The sequence below is a fragment of the Mirounga angustirostris genome, unplaced genomic scaffold, assembly GCF_029215605.1.
Source record: "Mirounga angustirostris isolate CCGP_5_RB_7025 unplaced genomic scaffold, mMirAng1.0.hap1 SCAF_11, whole genome shotgun sequence".
NCBI classification, from domain to species: domain Eukaryota; kingdom Metazoa; phylum Chordata; class Mammalia; order Carnivora; family Phocidae; genus Mirounga; species Mirounga angustirostris.
Window position 1 is genome coordinate 97,411,683 of NW_026991719.1, and position 21,510 is coordinate 97,433,192.

Here is a 21,510-nt window from a genome sequence, read left to right on the forward strand (position 1 = left end):
GCTATAGTGAATAAAATAACACTGGCATGCAGTTATCTGTTTGAGTACCTGTCTTCAGTGATTGGAGGTATATGCTTAGCGGTAGAATTGTTGGGTCCCATGAAAACTTATCAATTTAATGTTTAACCTTTTGAATAACTCCCAGACTGTTTTTTTCCCCACAGTGGCTGCATCATTTTTACATTCCCTCCAGTAATGTAGGAGAGTTCCGATTTCCCACATCCTTGTGAATGCTTGTTATTTTCCATTAAAAAAAAAAATTGATAGCCATCCTAGTGGGTGCCCATCCTCTCAGGAACCCACTCCAATCCGGTTTTCACCTAGCACTCAAACCGAAACTGTTCTGAAGATCACCAGTGACCTCTCTGTTGCTAAATCCCAAGTTAATTTCTCTGATAGGATCTAATTTGACCCGTCAGCAACATTTGTCTTAGTTGACTTCTCCTTGAAATCAACTTTCTTCACTTGGCTTCCAGGACAGTACACTTGCTTGGTTTACTTCCTCTCTTGCTGACTGCTCCTTCAGAATCTCTTTCTCTGGGGGATGCCTGGGTGGCTCAGGCGGTTGGGCGTCTGCCTTTGGCTCAGGTCACGATCCCGGTGTCCTGGGATCGAGTCCCACATCGGGCTCCCTGCTCAGCAGGGAGCCTGCTTCTCCCTCTCCCTCTGCTTGTGCTCTGTCAAATAAATAAAATCTTAAAAAAAAGGGGGGGGGGGCACCTGGGTGGCTCAGTTGTTAAGCGTCTGCCTTTGGCTCAGGTCACGATCCCAGGGTCTTGGGATCGAGCCCCGCATCGGGCTCCCCGCTCAGCAGAAAGCCTGCTTCTCCCTCTCCTACTCCCCCTGCTTGTGTTCCCTCTCTTGCGTTGTCTCTCTCTGTCAAATAAATAAATAAAATCTTAAAAAAAAAATCTTTCTCTGGTTCTTTATCTTATGTCTAAATGCTTGAGCGCTCCAGACCTCAGCCCCAAATCTCTTCCCTTCAATCTATACTTACTCCCATGATGATCTCCATCTCATGGCTTCACATGTCCACAACTAAGCCCCCGATAACCCCTGCACCACCAAACACACACACACACACACACACCATTTTTCTTGCAGTTTTCCCCATCTGAATCCTTTCTCCATCCTTCCGGTTGCTTAAAAAATCTTTGACTCTCTCACCCCCCACATCTGGTCAGTCAGCAAATTCCGTGGGCTCTCCCTACAAAGTATGTTCAGAATGTGATCACTTCTGACTACTTCCACTGCCGCCAGCCGGTCCAGGTGACCATCATTTCTCCACTAGACTACTGCAATAGCTTATCCTCTCTTTGTCCTTCTTTCCCCTGCGTTGGTCTGTTTTCAACACAGCAGCCAGAGGGACCCTTTTATTTTAAAGTATTAAGTCAGATTATATCACACCTCTGCTCAAAATTTTGTGGTGGTTCCTATATCATAGGGAAGAAAAGCCCAAGTCCTAACTCTGACCTATAGGATCTTGCCCCTGTTAGCTCTCTGACTTTACTCCATCCCTTTTGGCTGCCCTCCTCCTTGCTCACTCTACTGCTCACTCTACTCCAGCCGTTATGGCCTCTTTGCCATTCCTGAGCAGACCAGGCACGCTCCAACCCCAGGGCCTTTTCACATACTTTTTCCTTTGGAGGCTTGTACCCCCAGATACCCATGGAGCTAGCTCCCTCATTTCCTTCTCAAGTCTTTACTCCGAAATCACCTTCTCATGTAGGCCTTTCAACCCCCCAACCATGAACATCATATTCCCTTTCCCTCATTTATTATTTCTCTCAAGCACCTGTCACTTTCTTTTTAAGTAATCTCTACACCCAACATGGGGCTCAAACTCACAACCCTGAGATCAATAGTCACATGTTCTGACTGAGCCAGCCAGGCGCCCCGCACCTGTCACTTTCTAACAACGCTTATTTTGCTTGCTTTATTGACTTTCTCCACTTGAACATAAGCTCCATGAAGGCAGGAATTTTGTGTTTTAGTCACTGATATAACTCCAGAGTCTAGAACATAAATGGCACATGGTGTATGCTCAAAAAATAGTGAATGAGTGAATAAATAATGGTAACCTGAACAAGGGCAGTGAAGGGATGGAGAGGAGGGAGAGGAATTGGACAAACGATACAGTGATTGGCTGTAGGGAGTGAGGATGGAGTCAAGTATGACTCTCAATGCTGAGTGGATAGGTGGTTGGCATCCTCGACAGGAGGGGGAGGAACCTGAGTTCAGTTTGGGACCAGAAATACTTGTGGGTCATTTGGGTACAGATGTCTAGCAGGCAGCTGCATCTGAGATTAGGGGGGTGGCAGGGCCAGAGATATGGAAGAGAACCTTAAAGTCTGGAAATATAGATAATCTACCCTATATTACAGTAGTAATGAACAATTACGTATTTACCCATGTCTCCATAGTAGGAGCTTGATAATTACTGATAATTATTTGGTGAATGAATAAATGTGAGTTTTCTAAGGATGGCTAATCCTATGTACGTAGCGGTCAATGTATACTTTCCAAGAACTCACCACATGTGAACCTATCTTTGCTACCTTGCCTTCCTTAATAATGACATAAGTGGTCATAATAGGTTTTTGTGGCATAGAATACGGCCCCAGAGATTGTAAAGAAAATTCTGGGCAGGCCCCATAAAAACATAAAACATACACGGAGTTTCTGTATACCGACAAAAGGCTCCCAAACTCTTATTAACCTTTCTCCTATGGAATTAAAGATGGCATCTGTGAATACCCCGGAGAGTCAGATCTTCATTTACTACCCGAGTTCAGTTACTGCCTCAGGACCACCCTCTGTAGGCCTGCTGGGGAAAGGGGGTGCGGTTCCTGTTTTTGAAGGCCTGAATGCCCAAAGCCATCTGTTTGTCACTGCCCTGAAGGGACCGAATCCCACTGCCCTCGCCCCTTGAATTTTCCCTGCCTGCTTCCCTTAGTATCACTGCCCACCAGAGCAGCAAGCTCCGCACGGCTCTAAGTATCGTGAGGGTGGGGACCTTGTTCACTCACAGTGTTAGTGCCAGCACATGCGAGATGCTCAGCGAATGTTCCCATACCCCAAGTCTCCGCTGTCTCCATCCTGTCGTTGTTCCCAAACAAACCAAACCTTTGTCTGAAGTAGGCAAAAATGGAATGAATGCTTACTTTTGCGTTGTTTACAGCAGTTGGTTTTCACTAAGACCACGAAAGGATGAGTTAGGAGGAAGGGGAGCCAACTAGGGAGAGCAAGGCGGCCCTGTGGAAAAGGAAGTCAGGATGGATGTTTTAAATTGCTCAGCAGGACGGAGGGCCCTCCTGTAGTCTCACCAGCTGATCTGGTTTCGGGGTTTTCTCCAGCAACACTTGGCAGCTTAGGGGCAGGCCAGGCCATCATAGCCCTCCTCACAATGGTGCACCGTGCTCTGGTTATTTCTAGTTGTTTCTTGCCACCACTGGACCATGGTTTCTCAAAGACAAGGACTTGAGGGGCGCCTGGGTGGCTCAGTTGGTTGGGCGACTGACTGCCTTCGGCTCGGGTCATGGTCCCGGGGTCCTGGGATCAAGCCCCGCATCGGGCTCCCTGCTCAGCCAGAGGCCTGCTTCTTCCTCTCCCACTCTCCCTGCTTGTGTTCCCTCTCATGCTGTCTCTCTCCTCTCTCTCCCTGTCAATTAAATAAATAAAATCTTTAAAAAAAAAAAAAAAGACAAGGACTTGAGTCCTTGACACCCGCCCCCACCCCGGGGCCTGGCACACCATCAGTGATTAGTAAATGTTGGCTAAAATGAACGTAAATGGAAAAAAATGTAAGGGGCGCAGGGAGGTGTGGTTACTGAGTCGGACTGGCAAGGCAAGTAGAACGAATGAGGGAGGTGCCGATGGGAAAACAGCCCAGAGAGGCCTGGCTGTGGGTCCCAGGCTGGGGAGGGAGGCAGGCGGTACCAGCTCAGGGCTGTGGAGCATCGCCTCTCCACTTCTCCGCAGGCCTACTGTCCCCTGTGCTGCCCCGCTTTCACCTGCCTTCCCAGGAGACCTACGCTACTGATGATCACTTCCCCTGGGCCCTTCTCAGAGCTTTCCTTTCGGCTTCCAAGCATGCTTTAGTAGTTCTCCTACTTAAAATAATCCTTCATATCACCACCATTTACCTGTCTTCGTTTTCTCACTGCCAACTTCTCTCTCTGCTGTTTCCATTCTCAACCTCGTCTGGCTTCCATTCCCTATAATTCCATTCCCTGATTTGTAAGTCACTGCAACCCGTGGCCTTTTTTTGAGCATTACACCTGACCTTCCAGCAGCATCCAACCCTAATGGCCACTTCCTTCGCCTTCTTCAGTCTTTTCTCCTGGGTTAGGGAATGTCGGAGTCTTCTGGTTTGCCACCTACTCTCTGGCTCCTCCTTTTCTGTCTTTGTAGATACTTCTCCTCACCTGTAACCTTGGGGTTCTTCAAGGCTGGGCCCTAGGTCTGCTTGTTCTTTCTTCACTCTCTTTTCCTAAGTGACTAAATCTAGACCCATGGCTTCAATGATCACCTAGAACTAGATGAATTCCAAATCTGTATCTCCAGCCTGGATCTCTTCTCTGAGCTCCAAGGCCCATTTATCCAGCTGCCCCATCCGCATTTCCTACCCGCCACTCACCCCTCACCGTAACATGGTTTCTGCCTCAGCAATTCACTACTGACCTCAATGCTGCCAAGCCCGGTGAACACATCTCAGCTTCCCTGACCGCTCCGTGGCACGGACCACTGCCAGCCATTCTCTTTGAAATTTTCCCTTCCTGTATTTTAGTCCTCTCTCCCAGTTGAGAACTATTCTCTTTTAGTCATCTTCAGTCCTCTTTACCTGCCTCTTGGGATACTGGTTTCTAAAAGCTGAGTAAAACTAAAGCAGTGACTTATTAAGTAAAGGCAGACTGACGCCACATTAGGAGAAGCTGTCGGGATGAATATTAAGCAGCAGCTCAAGGATGTTGTCCAAACATTTTGGTTCTTGTGGAACAAGAGTAGTGAACCATGATTTGATCTTCTTGGTGGGCAAAATAAAACAATGCTAGTGAACGCAGAAGTAAGTATCCTTCATCCCCTTTCAAAATACCCAAGGGGTTAATTCAGTATCGAAAGTTTAATGTCTCAAAATGAATAGCTAATTTAGTAAAGTTAATAAATACACTTGGCTTCATACTTGAGTGATGTTGATATTTATTGACATCAATGCAAAACAAGCCAGGACTAAAAGTTGCTATTTGACAGGAACAAATATTAATACGGTTTCCTTCCTGGAGAGGGTATGCACTCAGATCATGAGACCTAAGATTAAAACAAAGACTGGATTGTCAAGAAACAAACAAGGGTTAAATTTTACTTATTAATATAAAAACTGCTAAAGGCAAAAGGAGATGTTTAAAAATACTCTTTATGCTAAGCTCACGTAAGCCAACAAAAAACTAAATCCTAAAATTTTAGGACACAGGATATAGACATGACATGACTATTTAAATTTTTGTACAGACGAAAATTTGTTATATCCTCCACTGTCCTTGTACTACAATTACATGCTTGTTGCATCTACACTACACAAAGTCAACAGTTATCATCAACAATGAATGTAACTAGATCTGAACAAGACTTCACAGTGACTCTGTTCCACTCAAATTAAGAAAATTCAATCCAGGATTTAACAAAACCTTGCTTTTAGAACCAGCTGTCTTTTTTTTCCCCCTCCTCGTGTCATACCTAATTAAGTCCTCACCTGACCTTTCCTGCCTGCAAACTGCAATGCATGTCCTCTCCCTCATCTTTGTCTGACACTTTAAAATTAATTTGTAGGAACTGCATAAAAAATGAAATTGAACTTCCAACCTGAACCTGCGATCAGGTTCCTGCTTTGACGCAAAGAAAAAAAACATACTCCTCTGCAGTGTACCCCACCAGCACAGCGATCCCCTTTCTCTCTCTCTCTACTCCTTTGCCCTGAAGGCACTTCTGGATTGCTTAATACATGCTCTTTGGCTGCCTAGACAGTCAGGACACCTAAGGCCTTTTGGACTTATCACTCCTCTCCTCCTTCTTTTCTATGGCTAATACCACTTTCCTGCTTTTTTTCTATTGCTGAATCTCCAGACTTGGTGCTGTCATCAGGCGGACAGAGTCGATTTCGGCTTCGAGCTCCTGGTTGGTAAAGCTGCATTGCTGGGCGATCCTAAAATAAAATTAAATGTTAATGTTACAACACTGCCACTAAACATTTACAGGGGATCTTCAGAGTCATAAGTTGTGTATTGATATATACCAAAAACAACTCCTACGAGATCAAAAATGTGAGGGCACAGTCCCTGACAGTGCTGATGGTTAATTTGCCTCTTAACTGCCCACTTCCTTTCCCCTATCTCCAAATAAAAGCAACCATTTTGTAAGTATTATTTTCTAAGCCTACGGTACGTTTTCAATGATTTTCTTAACCATTCCAAGATGAACTGAATTAGCTTTTATTTCCTTTACTTCAAAACCTCAGCCATTGCCTCTCTTCCCCATCACTAAATTGACTTTAACATTCACTGCCACATAAGAAAATTTTAGGAGTAAAAGAGTAAATAAAGAGGGGCGCCTGGGTGGCTCAGTCAGTTAAGCGGCTGCCTTCGGCTCAGGTCATGATCCTGGGGTCCTGGGATTGAGCCCCGCGTCCGGCTCCCCGCTCAGCGGAGAGCCTGCTTCTCCCTCTCCCTCTGCCTGCCACTCTGCCTACTTGTGCTCTCTCTCTGTCAAATGAATAAATAAAATCTTAAAAAAAAAAAAAGTAAATAAAGAATGCAGTCTTAAGTGGCGACCTCCCTGAAATTATGAGCTCAGACCCCATGCAACTTGCCACAAACATGATTATTTCTTAATTCATGTATGGCAACTTAACACCCCAGCCTGAGACTCTCTAGGTGGCATTTTAGATCTCAGATTCCTAAATAAGGCTCAAATTAAAGTCATCACGTACCTCTCAGTTCAAGTAACGTATGTGGTTTATGATAGTATGATCCTGGAAAACTTAGATATATAGGCCCTTTTTAGAATTCAACAAAAAATTACATGAGCCTTCCTTACTCTTTCTCCCTGGTGTATGAAAGTTAGCCTTAAAGCATTATTATCAACTGAATAATTCCAACAAAATGTTTCACTATTTTTATAAGATAAAATGTTGAAACAGGGAAGATTCCTGCATAGTATTATAGTATTTAAAGAAATGGATGATGGGGCTTCCACTGTGCAAAGATGGGACAATGTAAACCTCAACAAGGACAATAACTGATAATAACAAGTTGGAATACACCAAATATTTCTAAATCCACAAATTATTACAGACAAAACAAAACACTGATTACCTAGAAGTGGCTGGGATACCAACTCATTACTCTGAATGCTGGTACATAAAGGGAAAGGATCAAGTGTTTATCCTGCCTTTCCTATATAAACTGAATTTCAGGCTAAAAATTTTTTATAGTAGATGGATCAGGCTTACAATACCTGAACCTACTGATCAATGGTTTTTTCAACTTTATCACCTTGAGAAATTTTAAATCTATAGAAATGTAAGTTGCAGACATCATGACCCTTCATCCCTAAATATTTCAGCTTGTATATCCGAAAAACAAGGACATCCTGTTCCATAACCACAATACAATTGCTATTGATTGATCAGAACATTACACTAGAAAGACACCCATATGTCCCATGCTTCCTCATATAATGCAACAGGAAGTACACAACACAATCTTTGAAGTATTCTCTTCTTAAGATTTTATTTTTAAGTAATCTCTACACCCAACGTGGGGCTTGAACTCACAACCCTGAGATTAAGAGTCACATGCTCTACTGACTAAGCCAGTCAGGCACCCCTCTATCTATGAAGTATTCTTTTTTTGTTTTTTAAGATTTATTTATTTATTTGAGAGAGAGACAGTGCATGGGGAGGGGCAGAGGGAGAGGGTCAGGGAGAGAAGCAGACTCCACTAAGCGCAGAGCCTGATGTGGGGCCTAAACCCACGACCCTGAGATCATGACCCAAGCTGAAATCAAGAGTCAGACGCTCAACTGACTGAGCCACCCAGGTGCCCCAATCTGTGAAGTATTTTTGCCAGAAATTGAGCCTGAATATATTCAGGCCTGTAGGTGAGGAGCCACCTGTTTTTATGAATAACGTCTGATTAGCCCACAGCCATACTCATTCTTTTACATATTTATGCCTGCTTTCCTACAGAGCTTAGTGGTTCTAATAGAGACCATATGGCCCACAAGGCCTAAAATATTTACTATCTGGCCCTTTACAGAAAAAATCTGACCCCTGCCCTAGGTATAACTACTAGTTTTCAAGGAAACAGAGAAGATAGAGAAACATGTTAAATGGTACCACAGGGATATAATTAGCCCAACCAATTTAGAGCCGATAGCTCCTCAGGACAAACTACAGGTTTCTGTAGCAAATAAATGGCAGGATAACAAAAGGAGGGGGGATTGTTTAGATTAAAAGAGACTTAAGGATACAATACAATTTGTGGACCATGTTTAGAGCCTATAAAGAAGTTATTAGTGAGACAATTGGGAAAAACAACACAGTAGGTAGGACATTAAGGAATTATTATTAGGGTTTTTTGGGGGGGTATGAAAATGCTATTGGGGTTGTATTAAGAAAAAGAATCTGGGGGCACCTGGGTGGCTCAGATGGTTAAGCATCTGCCTTTGGCTCAGGTCATGGTCTCAGGGTCCTGGGATTGAGTCCCACATCAGGGTCCCTGCTCTGCGGGGAGCCTGCTTCTCCCTCTCCATCTGCCTCTCCCCCTGCTTGTGCTCTCTCTCAAATGAATAAATAAAATCTTTTTTTTTTTAAAGATTTATTTATTTGAGAGAGAGAGAATGAGAGAGAGCACCAGAGGGAAGAGGGTCAGAAGGAGAAGCAGACCCCCCGCCGAGCAGGGAGCCTGATGTGGGACTCGATCCCAGGACTCCAGGATCATGACCTGAGCCGAAGGCAATCACTTAACCAACTGAGCCACCCAAGCGCCCTCAAATGAATAAATAAAATCTTAAAAAAAAAAATGTCTCTAATATTGATGTATTTAAAGAAGATGGTATGTCTAGGATTTGCTTAAAAATAATCCAGGGGCACCTGGGTGGCGCAGTCGGTTAAGCATCTGACTCTTGATTTCGGTCCAGGTCCTGATCTACGGGTTGTGAGATCGAGCCCTGCATCAGGCTCTGCACTCAGTGTGGAGTCTACTTGAGATTCTCTCTCCCTCTCCCTTTGCCCCTCCTGCTCGTGCTCACTCTCTCTCTTAAATAAATAAATCTTTAAAAACTCTGTTCTACTTTTGTGTCCGTTTGAAATTTCTACAATGTTAATAAAAGGACCCAACTGAGACTGAAAAAAAGTTGCAGACAGTTCAACTTCCCTTTACAACGTCTGTCATAAACAGTGAGCTAGCCCTTTCCTTTACACTTGCAGGAAAAAAAAAATCCTCATGAAAATAGATATAACGAAAAGCACCACCTTGTTTCTTATGCGATCTCTCTTAACCACTTCCTCTTTCTTTTCAGTTTTTTCTGAGCTGCCTACTGATTCTGTACTTTCAGTCTTCTTTCCTTTATCCCGAACCGCTTCTTTCTCTTTTTTCAATTCTTCTTCCTTTCTTTTAAAAGCCTTCTCCTTCTCGTAGCGCTCCTTCTGCCTGCGGCGCTCCTCTTCCTGCCGCTTCAGCCTCTCCCTCTCCCTTTCCCGCAGGATGCGCTCTTGGTCTCGCTCATAGTCCCGCTCCCGCTCCCTGTAGTCTCTGCCACTCTCCTCTTCAGGCCTGCATGGGAAACAGATCTGAGCTGGCACCCTCAAAGCCCATCTAGTCACACATGCACGAGTGCTCTGATTAGGACTTGGCCACTACAGTGAGGTGGCACTTTTGGAGCCGAGTAAAAAAATACGAGTGTTTCGAAAACCAGTTAAAAAAAAAAAAAAAGTGCACACCAGAAGTCATTCACCCAGATTAAGATGCTAGAATATTTGAAACCTTTCCTCCTCATCCCCCTACCCCTCATAATTCAGGCACAAGTCCAGGACATGGCAGTAAAACTAGCATGTAGAAACATGTTGAAAACAAGTGTACCAAAGAGCCCTGGACTACTGACCTCTTAGGCTTTTCATCTTTAGGTTCGCCATCAGAGCGCTTGGGCAGTGTACAACTCTGCCCACTGGCTCTTTCATCATTCAGATTCTCTTTGTCCAGTTTCTTGGCTTTTTCTCTTTTATCTAATTCTTTTTCATCTCCTTTTTCTGGCTTCTTGAGTAGCTTTAAAGAGAACAAATTTATTATTTTGAAGGGTGGGACATTCTCTTCTGATTCTATAAAGAAAACAATATACTGCTATAGAAGGCCTCTCTGCAGGTACTCTTCAACTTACAGGTGAATGAATAGTGCACAAGAGCAGTGATTGACTAAAAGGATGCTATTAATGTGAAAGTGTTATCCACTCAATGTGGTTTAATCACTTGTGGCAATAGGATCAAGACTCCTTTGGCTTTAGATGGGTCAACCTTTCAGTGAACCAGTGCCCACTTCCAAGTACGCCTTCTGTAGCAAACTAGCTTATCGATACAACTTGATGAGAAAATTGGCCACAAATTTAAAATTCTAGGCAGATTACTGTTGGACCGTTTTCTTGTAGTACTTGGAATGACAAATACCTTTGTCACCAAAAGAGAGATCCATTGCAAGAATAATTTTGCCTTGAGCCTGAGAATAACACACTTATGATGGTACAATGACAGTTTTCATTATTTGATTTAAAAATCCAAATACCTCACAGAACAGTGAAGTTCCATCTCTACTGAGTAGGAACTCTGCTCAATGTCACTATATATATATACATACATACATATATATGTATATATATACACACACATACATAAATATATATACATATATATATGAAATACATATATATGACAGAATGGAATTCTAAAATAAACGTGCTTTATAAAGTCCAAATTGCTAACAAAATAGTTTGTCACACCACTGCCACAAACCTCTCTAGAATACCCCCAAGCGTTGGATATTCAGAGAGATTCTTAGGCAAAATAGAAGAATTTCAAGTCTCAGAGTGAAGGCATCATACAAAGTTTCATCTCAGGGTGAAGGCATCACACAAGTCACCAAGCAAAAGGCAAAGCACCACCAGACTTAAGCATGAAGTATTTCAGCACATAGCCACTGCAAATGGCGAGTCCGAACTGGACACTGAGGAGACACCAATGTAAAGTGAGGCAGGTTTCACTGGAAGTGTTCTTATTTTTCTAATGAACATCTTTGTAGAACCCAGGATGTTCATTACTCTATTAAGAACATTAATGAATGTTTCTAGTACGGCCGGCTCTACCTTCTGCCTTGCTGACAGGAATAGCCAGTAAGGTCACTTGTGGCATGGCAGAGAGAGAGATCACTAGAAGAAATTAAGATGGGAACCTCTCCACCCCACTACCAAGCTCCTTATTGCCAATAATGAGCCTGGGAGAGCCTTGGGGGAACAGACCCTGGCCACGTAAAGTGCTTAATTTTGAGGAGGTAAAAGGAGACCCTGCCACCATTTCTGTAAGACTTTTTCTGACCTTCTCTGAAGTACTACATGCTAGTACTTGCCCAGGAGGTTTGTGGGAGCAGAAGCTGCCTAAGCCATGCCCTCAGAAGGGAAGCAGTAAGGCTGGGATTTTTCTACAAGTTTTCCTCTTCCTACCTGCAGTGTGTTAATCAGAATCTGCCACTCACAGATTCCCAGGTAGATGAGAGAAGGTAACGGGGAGAATGGTGTGAGAGGGGAAGCGTGGGATACAGGATATCTATCCCTAATACTCCCACAAGGCAGCCCATTAGGAGAGGCACAGGAAGAGAAAGAGCTATTTAGGCACGGTTATCCTCTAGCTGTATATTGTTGAAGCTTCTGGGTACCCAGCAGAGCATCAGGAAGTCATCTGGGCTTCCTTCTAAAGTAGGAATTTAAAATGGCTCAGATTTTAAGGAGACTCAAGTCAGTCTGAAGGAGTTTTCTACAGGTATCACTACCACCACCACCAAAAGGACTTATTATTAACTAAGACCTGTGTGTGTGACATGATACTAGATGCTCTGTATCATGTACTTGGTCCTTACATTTTTCTGATTCACAGCTTGTAACAGAAACCTGTGTACCTGAAGACAGTGGAAAACAAACAGATGAGGCAACTTCATGTATCAAATATGAAGGAAAAGCTGCATAAAACCCATAATTCATGCCAGCCAGCCCTAAGCCCTTACTTATGAAGAACTGAGAGAATAATAATCCAAACATTGAACATTCTCAATGATAAAAATAACGCAGATATTCACTGAAGAAATATCATGTAAGTTATGTAACCTGTTTAAATTATCTCGAATTTTAAAAAATAATACTATTAGCATTATAGTAAAGATTCCTATTGGTTCCCCCCCCCCAAAAAGACAACAACAAAACCAAAAAACTATATTTACACCAACACAAGATGCATGCATATTTAAAGAAGTAGATACATGCAATTTTTAGCAACATGCAGCCTATTTAAGGGATTTTCATACCTTAATCTTTGGTTCATCCTTTAATTTGTCCCTTTCTGGAACTCTGTCTATCTTCTTTAGCTTTTCTATATCTTTCCTTTTTCGTTTTTCTTCTTCTTTCCATTTTCTCCTCTCTTCTTCTCTTTGTCTTTTCCTTTCTATTTCTCGCCTCCTTCTTTCTTCTCTTTTTTCTTCTCTCATTCTCTGGAAAGAAACATCAACATAAGCCTTCAAACAAGATAATCATCACCAAAAACTTAATCCCAAAGGTATGGTGGGAACCCACTAAATTGGATCGGCTTTCCTTCCTACTTTCTACAAAAGTGGCATCCTATCTCTTTAACCCCCTCCCCATCCCATTATGAATATGAGAATAAAGACCAGGGCCTGCTAGTATCAGAGTCTCCCACTGTTGCCTTGCTATATTTCCAGAGGCTTTCAGAAAATCAAGGGAGTGTCTCTGGAACAAGCTAAAGACTCTCTGGGTTTGCAGAGTGAATCCTTGGTCCAACAACCAGACTGAAGGAGAGGGCCAGAGAGTAAGGTAAATCTTTAAAGAATAATGGTGGAAAAAGCAGCTATTTCTCCTCTAGGATCCCAATGCTCGTATGTTTAGAGACTATGAACCAATGAAATAAAAGTACTGAGAGAACTATAAAAACAAAAGGTTTACCTGCTTGTTTTTCAGGAAGCTCAAAAGTGGGGTTGTCTTTTTAGCTACATAAATGTAAACAGATTATTAATAATACTTATCAACCCCTAGAAAGGATTCCATTTTCTGACATTCCCTGCCAACCACCCAAGGTGGGAAAAGTATACCCCTTAAAACAGTTCACAAGTACGTTATCAGAAAGAAGTTTCACAATATTCTACTTCAATTCTGAAGGTTTAAAATACTTTTTAAAAAGTGAATTCAAATTAAAACAATTTCTTAAAAGAGTAATTCCCAGTGTTGGTGAGAATTAAGTGCAAAGGACATTCTCTTGTTTTACAGATGGGAATATAAATTTGTTCAACTGGGAAGAAATTGGAGGAAGGAGCTAAAAATATCTAATCTTTCTGACCCTACAATTCCACTTCTGGGAATTTATTCTAAGGAAATCATCAGAGACGGGCTTATACTCTGCATCTATTAATAAAAACCATTTTAGGGGTACCTGGGTGGCTCAGTTGGTTAAGCGTCTGCCTTTGGCTCAGGTCATGATCTCAGGGTCCTCAGATTGGACCCCATGGGCCCCCTGCTCATTGAGGAGTCTGCTTCTCCCTCCCTCCCTCCGCCCCCCCCGCTCGTGCTCTCTTTTGCACTCTCAAATAAATGAATAAAATATTTAAAAAGTTTTAGAATATGTAATTTTTAATATCCTGAATAATGCTATCTAGTCTTGTAATTAGTTTTTTTTTTAAATGTTTTGGGGTTTTTTTTTTGTTTTTAGAGAGAGTGAGAGTGGGGAGGGGGAGGGGGAGGGGAGAGAATCTTAAGCAGGCTCCATGTTCAGTGTGGAGCCCGGCACAGGGCTTGATCTCATGACCCTGAGGATCATGACCTGAGCCTAAAACAAGAGTCGGGATGCTTAATTGACTGAGCCACCCAGGCACCCCGCCTTATAGTTAGCTTTTTGAAAGCATACTTCCTTTGGATAAATTCCTAGGAGTGGAAATCTTGGGTCAGGGGCTTTGCTTATGTTTAGAGCTGATAGAGGAGTGACCATTTATTACTAGAAGAGTGACAATTTACTACTAGAACATCCAAACTAGACTTTCTCAAGAAGTTTTCAATTTTGCAGTAACTAATTGCACCTTTTGATATTTTCAAATTTTTTTCAGGAATGTGAGCTGCTTGTTACTAGAAAATACCAGTTGATCTTCAAAGGCTTACCAACATCTAAAGGTCCCATGAGTCTTTAGACTTTTTCTACTTATATTTATGTGGCATTAAAACAGGTCACAGAGAATTTTTCCCATCTTATCAATGCATTTACATAAGCCTGTGAGGGCGGTACTATATGCATTTTACAGCAAAAGAAACAGAGTCTCAGAGAAGTAAATGCCTTCCCCATGGTCACACAGCTAGCAAGTGCCAGAAGTGGGAGTCAGACAAGTCTTCTGAGGAAAAAGCCATTGTCCTTAATTCCTGTTGCCCACTTACCTATTAATTCTCTATTTTTCGCTTCTATTTCCTCTAGCAGTGTCTCTGGAGTAGATGTCATTTTCTCATTATCTGCAGCATAACTTTCCAAAAATTTTCTATATTCTGGATCTAAATCATTGTTTAAGTAAACAGAAAATATAGACTTTAAAAAAACTTTCTACATCATGGAAGATTAAAAATAAACCTAAACACACCCACTAGACTATTTAGGGCTTTATCAGTCCCTTACTCTCAGAACTCCTATTCCCTATACGCACTAAGGGAGTCTGGTATAACACGGACTCAGGGATAATCAGACACCACAGGAATGTTTAGTAGTTTGCCTTAAAAGTCACTACTCTAACTAACCCAAAGTCACACTTATGTGAGAACTGAAAGTTATAGTTATGGGACCTTCACAGTATTATAGATAGCATGTAAGCAATTCCTGTATGGATATACCTCGCTTTAAGTAAACCCAACGTCTGAAAATCAGGAGTTCCAGAAAGATAAACTGAGGTCCTAGATGTTGCACTGGAGCTTATGGTAATTCCTGGAGTTGTTTTTTAGATGCATCTGACATCAGAAAGGGTAACACATCTGAGTCATTCCATTGCTTGTACTTGTGGAGTTTCTACGCACTGTGGAGCATGTCACTGATCTAGTCTCCCAGATCTGAATTTTGATATAATCAGTAAGTACCGGTGTGGTGAATCTTTTCCATGTTTTCTTTACAAAATACCCACTATAATAAATAATGGAAATCAAACTAGATGATTCCAAAATGTCAACCAGATATAAAATATTAGGTAAGTCTTATCCAACATAACATTACAGAGCTCAAAATCTGGATCCAGTTTACCCTACATGGCAATTAGTCTAGTTTTTCAGTTCCTCTATTCCAGTTCAATGTAATTACTATGTGTGCAGTTAGCCGCATATTCAAAGCCTAAAAAAAAAAATAGGCCACTTCAGCTACTTTATATTGTTACTTGAGTTACTTGAGTACAGAAATTTTTCCATCCCATCTCTCAATGATAAACCTCCCCTCTTCATAAAAATGTAAACTAAAAAAATCATCATAAAATAGTATGAGACCTTAAGGAGTTGTGGTACTACTTTGATACATCTCATTTTTCCCCATTGTCTTCTAATCAACAAACCAAAGGTAATTTACTGCTCAACAGTCAACAATACATTGCTTGATGCTGGAGGAATGAAATGGCAGTAGCCAGAAGAGTGGGAATTCTACAGGAAACCCACTTCCATTCTAACAATTAAACAAAGCTTTCATCAGTGAATTACATCTCTCGTGAACCTTATTCTGTATGTTTTCCTATTAGAAGACTGGAATCCAATTAAATCCCACAAAGATAATATTTTTTAAAAACCCATGGCAATAGCATTACATAACTAGAGCTATACTGTACCATCATCGATAGTCCCAACTTTGGTATCTCTTTTCTTAGTCTTCTTTTTTGCAGCTTTTTGAAAAGGTGCAAATTCTACTATAGCAGGATATTCCTGACCTGTTTAGAAAAAATACCACACTTGCTATAACATAAAAAAGTCAAAAAGTGGATACTAGAGTCAACCCACCACTCTCTAGCCCTCCTTTGATGGGAGTCATGTAAACAGGGCCTCAATGGGCATAAATCACATGGGCACAAATCACATGGGCACAACTAAAATCAATGTGTTACCAAAGGAGCCCCAAATTCACATAATGAAAAGATATGGCAGGGAAGTAAAATATTCATTTAAATTCAACTTGAGTGTGATATTTTGATTTGTGGGGGAAAAAAACCTACAAATCCATTTTCATTTAAAAAATACATCATAAATCTCTAGACTAGGCAAATCTATAGAAATACAAAGAAGATCAGTGATTGCCTAGAGCTGGGGCACAGTTGGGGGAGAGTGGGGAATGACAGCTAATGAATATGGGGTTTCTTTGGAGTGCTAAATGTATTCTAAAATTAGATTGTGGTGATAGCTGCACAACTCTATGAATATACTAAAAACCACTTTAAAAGGGTGAATTCTATGGCATGTGAATTATATCTCAATAAAGCTGTTTTTACACCAGGAGACACCAAAAGCACAGGCAGTAAAAGTGAAAAATAGATAAACTGAACTACATCAAAATTAAGAACTTCTGTGCATCTAAGGACAAAACTTGAGTAAAAAGGCAACCTACAGAATGGAAGAAAATATTTGCAAATCATTTATCTGATTAAGGATCAATATACAGAATATATAAAGAACTCCTACAACTCAGTAACAAAAAAACCCAATTAAAAAATGTTCAAAGGACTTGAATAGACATTTCTACAAAGATGATATACAAATGGCCAACACGCATATGAAAAGATTAAAATATTACCTCACTAATCATTAGGGAAATGCAAATCAAAACCACAATGAGGTATCACCTCACACCCATTAGAATGGTAGCTATTAAAGGAAAAAAAACAGAGAATAACAAGTGTTGGCAAGGACATGGAGAAATCAGAACCCTTGTGCATTACTGGTAGGAATGTAAAATGGTGCAGCTGCTTGGAAAACAATATGGTGGTTCCTCAAGAAATTAAAAATAGAATTACCATATGACCCAGCAATTCCATCTTTGGGTATATATTCAAAAGAAGTGAAAGCAGAGACTTGAAGAACAGATATTTGTACACCCACATTCATAGGAGCATTATTTACAATAGCCAAAAGGTGGAAGCAATTCAGATGTCCCTCAACAGATAAATGGATAAACAAAATGTAGTGTGTGTATATACATACAATGGAGTATTACTCTGGCTTAAAAAGGAATTTCTGACACACCTACAACATGGATCAACCTTGAGGACATTATGCTAAATAAATAAGCCAATCTCAGAAAGTCAAATACATATGAGGTACCTAGAATGGTCAACTTTATACAGAATGATGGTTCACAGAGACAGAATGGTAGTTGCCAGGGGCTGGGTGGAGGGAGAAATGGGGATATGGGGATTTACTGGGTAAATTTAATTTAATGGGTAGAGAGTTTCAGTCTTGCAAGATAAACAAGTTCTAGAGATTGGTTGCACAACAGTGTGAATGTACTCAACACTACTGAACTATACACTTAAAATGGTTAAGATGGTAAATTTTATTTATGTGTATTTTACCACATTTAAAAATGTAAACAGAAAAAAGGAATCAGGTAATAATATATGCAATAACACAGATGAATCTTGAAAACATGCTAAGTAAAAGCATATTATATGACTCGTCCAGAAGAGGGAGAAGGGGAGATGATTGCTAACGGTTATAGGATTCTTTTTGGAATAATGAAAACATTCTGGAATCACATAGTGGTGATGGTTGTACAACTTTGTGAATATACTAAAATCCACTGAATTTTATGGTATGTGAGTTATATCTCAATACAAAAAACCAAGTGACTGCTGGAAAAAGAAAATACACCAGATCCCTGCTATAGAATAATGTCATAAAGGGTATAAAATACTATCATTGGCATGTAGACGTAAGCCAGAATAGAATAAGCAGAAATGACCAGAAGGCATCGCAAAGCGGTCAGGGAGGAAACATGATTTTGGAAATCCTAGTGAATACAGAATCAGATTAACTTATTAACTGATCTATTTGAGAAGGAATAGATAAACCAGACTGAAGCAGAAGGAACTGTGGAAGAGAGGCTGAAAAAAACAAAAACAAAAAACCAGAAGTGAGGCGAGGCTCTGAAGGACTCTGACTACCAGGCTAAGGAATTTGGACTTTTTCCCCCTGCCACTGCTATCTTAAATCACTATTTTCAAAAACATTAATTTCATGGCAATATGCGAGTTATACAAAAATGAAAAAAGAAAAGGAAAATTCTGTAAATTTAGAGACAATGGTTGTCTAAGCATTAGGAGGGAAGGACACAGTGTGAAAGTATAAATAGATGAGCGAGATATTTAAAAACAATAAACTGACAAGATTCATCACGTGTTTAAATATAAGGGATAAGAAAGATCAGAAAACGTTAAAACACAACTCAGATTTCCAGGAACACATTGCTATCTACTGGAATAAAGTTGGAGTGGAGAAGTAACTGCTTTTGGTGGGGGGAGGGGGGCGGAGACTAATAAAAGCTGGTCAAACCCGGTGGCAATTCTTCAACTTTTACTGGCATATTCCCTGACAAAGATTTCATTTTTACCAAATTTGAAGTAATACTGAGAAACAGCCCAACAAAAAGACACGTCATTTACCTATGATCACAAAGCCAAAAGAAAAGTGGTAAATGGCAGCTTGGACATTCTCTGGCTAAATGTTGCAAGGGGCAGATAATAAATAAAAAGAGAGTTAATGCTGAAGTTTTTCTTCTCTATAGACTCCTGGATACAAAATGGGAGATCATCAAGTTCGATGTTTTAAGTACAAATACAAATTAGAAAGCTGAACAGTATTCCAACTGGGAATTACCGGCTTAAAGGATTTACATTAAAATAAATAAATCAATGTTGGTCCTTGAAGCAAGATGACAAGTAAATATTTAAAATGTGTCATACATGTTCAAAGAGTCATTTATCAGTATTACTGCTACAACTAGTAAATAGTCAAAACAACAGATCATCTAATCCAGGGCAAAAAAATTAGCCACAGGAAGAGAAAACAGTGGCAATTTCATTCAGCTGATCAAACTACAGAAGTAACAGGTTAATAAAAATACCCAAGGGCTGTGAAAAGTCACACATCTGTTTATAAGACTACAGTAAGCTCAGCAAATGTGTAAAACTCTTTATCACCCAGAATTTTAGAAAAGCTACGAAGGCATTGAGAAAACACTGTGATACACACATTGTCTTAAACATACAAATGACAAAGAAACTCCCCTTCAGTTATAAGGACTCACCTTTATTGTCAAGGAATACATAACCATCAAAGCGATCCCTGAACAAAATAATGTCCTCTTGGTTTTTAAAGTTGATGTATGCTCTGGCATACATATGAGGATACAGACTGCAGAGAGGAAAGCAATTATGTAAATGTGCTTGCAGGTGTCTGGCTGAATTACAAGTATGCATATATTAAAGAGACAGGTTCAAAAATCAAATGGAAAACAGTAGGATAAAAAGAATGGAAGAAAATTTTTCATTTACCCCCGCCCTCTTTTATTTATTCATTTTACCTAGTATCATTAGAAAAAAACTCAAAATAATCATGCTCCGGCATAGGCTGAAGATGTTCCTGAAGCTGCTCCTTGGTCAAAGTGGGAGGTAATCTCCGAATTACCACCTTAAGAAATGAATAAGGAAAATAAAATTAGAACAAATCAATTTTCTGTCATACCGGAAAGAATCACTGTCTCTGAAAATAGATGGTGTTTAAAAGATGAGCTCACTTATATAAACCCAGGAGAATATTATTCTAATGCTCAGAATTAGTCAAACGAAATAATTTTTTTAATAAACTCTTAGAAATGAGAACTGCATGGAGCAAGGAAAATCTTAGGTTCTGTTAAACGGAAGCCCCGCAGTTCACTTGGTTTTCGCATCATTTTCTAGTACCCATTTTTCAATAGATATATTAGCAAGAAATTAGTAGGCTAACGCTGGTCTTTCTAGGTGCCACGAACATTTGACTTATTATCGCCCTACCACATACGACACATCCTAACACAAAATCCTCATTCAGCGTGAAGAATTCAAAACTCCACGGAATACTAAAAGTTCCCTCGTTGCTCCCCAAATAGGATGAAACTGACCCGGCCCCCCGACCATTAATCCCCCCACTCTCGCTCAACTCGCCTCCATTAATACTCTTTATCAGAAACTACTCCCACCCCTGCTGGCCCCTTCACTATTTAGTAATTCCCCCCAATTAACCTTTTAATTCCTCATTCTCTTTACTATCGCTCCCCCTCCCACTATCATCTCTCAGCTCTGACCTAAACCTTCTCGTCTGGGAATCCCCTCCTTTTCCCTCACTCGCACCCCGGGGCTTGGCCGAAAGGGGCTCTCCCCACCCCCCCCATCTCGGACGAATGGACGAAGAGAAGGTGACGCGATTTTCACTCAGGTGAAGAAACAGAAGCGCAGACTGGGAGAGGAAGAGGGCAGCCCCATTCCCAACCATCCTCGCGGGTGGCGGACCCGTCCCGCCCTCTCCCGGGCCAACAGCCGGCCAGGCACCTTGCTCAGCGCCTCTTTCTTCTCCTTATTTCGATCCTGCTTATCTTCCCCTTTGGTGCTGTCCCCCGAAGCCCCACCGCCGCTGCCTGTGGCCCCCGGGGGAGTCAACAGGGTTACTCGCTTCTCTTTAGGCCTATGCTCCTTCTCCTCCTTCATGGCCACCGCTTCGCTCCTCACAGCGGCTGCCGGGCCTAAACGCCGCTACGCCGGGCACCTACGACGCCCGGCCCACTCCCGTCGAGCTCCGCCCCCAACAAACGCCCCTAGTGATAAGCCAGGCCCCACGTTCCATTGGGCCCCTCCAGGATCTCGCGAGACTTCAGGGCGCCAGGCTTCCTTTGATGGAAAGGTTTTAGCACCTGGTCTTAACTTCCCGCCTATCGAATCCCCGCACCGCCCAATCCCCTCGCGGCCCATACTCCCTCGGGGCCGCTCTTCTCGCGTCATTAACAACTCCGCCATCTTGACTAGAACGACTCTTTCGCGGACTACAAATCCCGGCATACAAAGTAGTTAGCCGCTTTTGGCCGGGCTTTTTGGAGCCTTAGCTCAGTGTCTCTATTTGTAAGTAAATGGAATCTTTACCATTGGAAGTTTAGTGTTGGGGACGCTT

At 41.5% G+C, this 21,510-nt stretch overlaps 1 protein-coding gene and 1 long non-coding RNA gene across 4 annotated transcripts in view; one reads left to right on the forward strand and one right to left on the reverse strand.

Moving 5' to 3' along the window:
• LOC135361960 (uncharacterized) overlaps nucleotides 1-14,742 on the forward strand; it is a 23,767-nt gene extending 9,025 nt beyond the window's left edge. The window contains exons 2-3 of the long non-coding RNA XR_010406239.1: nucleotides 12,191-13,137; nucleotides 14,418-14,742. This is a non-coding gene — a long non-coding RNA (uncharacterized LOC135361960). The remainder of the gene's footprint in view (nucleotides 1-12,190; nucleotides 13,138-14,417) is intronic.
• UPF3B (UPF3B regulator of nonsense mediated mRNA decay) lies at nucleotides 5,176-21,146 on the reverse strand. 3 transcript variants are annotated; one of them, XM_045881853.3, is made up of 11 exons: nucleotides 20,898-21,146; nucleotides 19,895-20,001; nucleotides 19,619-19,725; nucleotides 16,152-16,250; nucleotides 14,740-14,850; nucleotides 13,267-13,310; nucleotides 12,615-12,797; nucleotides 12,174-12,212; nucleotides 10,159-10,319; nucleotides 9,530-9,830; nucleotides 5,176-6,199 (listed from the first exon to the last, which is right to left on the reverse strand). In XM_045881853.3, exons 1-11 carry the CDS (start codon nucleotides 21,051-21,053, stop codon nucleotides 6,050-6,052), a joined length of 1,458 nt encoding a protein of 485 aa, XP_045737809.1. In that variant the 5' UTR covers nucleotides 21,054-21,146; the 3' UTR covers nucleotides 5,176-6,049. The 3 variants fall into 3 exon arrangements, with proteins under 3 accessions (XP_045737809.1, XP_054365052.1, XP_045737810.1); XM_054509077.2 differs by lacking the exon at nucleotides 16,152-16,250; XM_045881854.3 differs by lacking the exon at nucleotides 12,174-12,212 and having other exon boundaries at nucleotides 20,898-21,143.
• Between the last annotated feature and the right edge of the window lie 364 nt (nucleotides 21,147-21,510).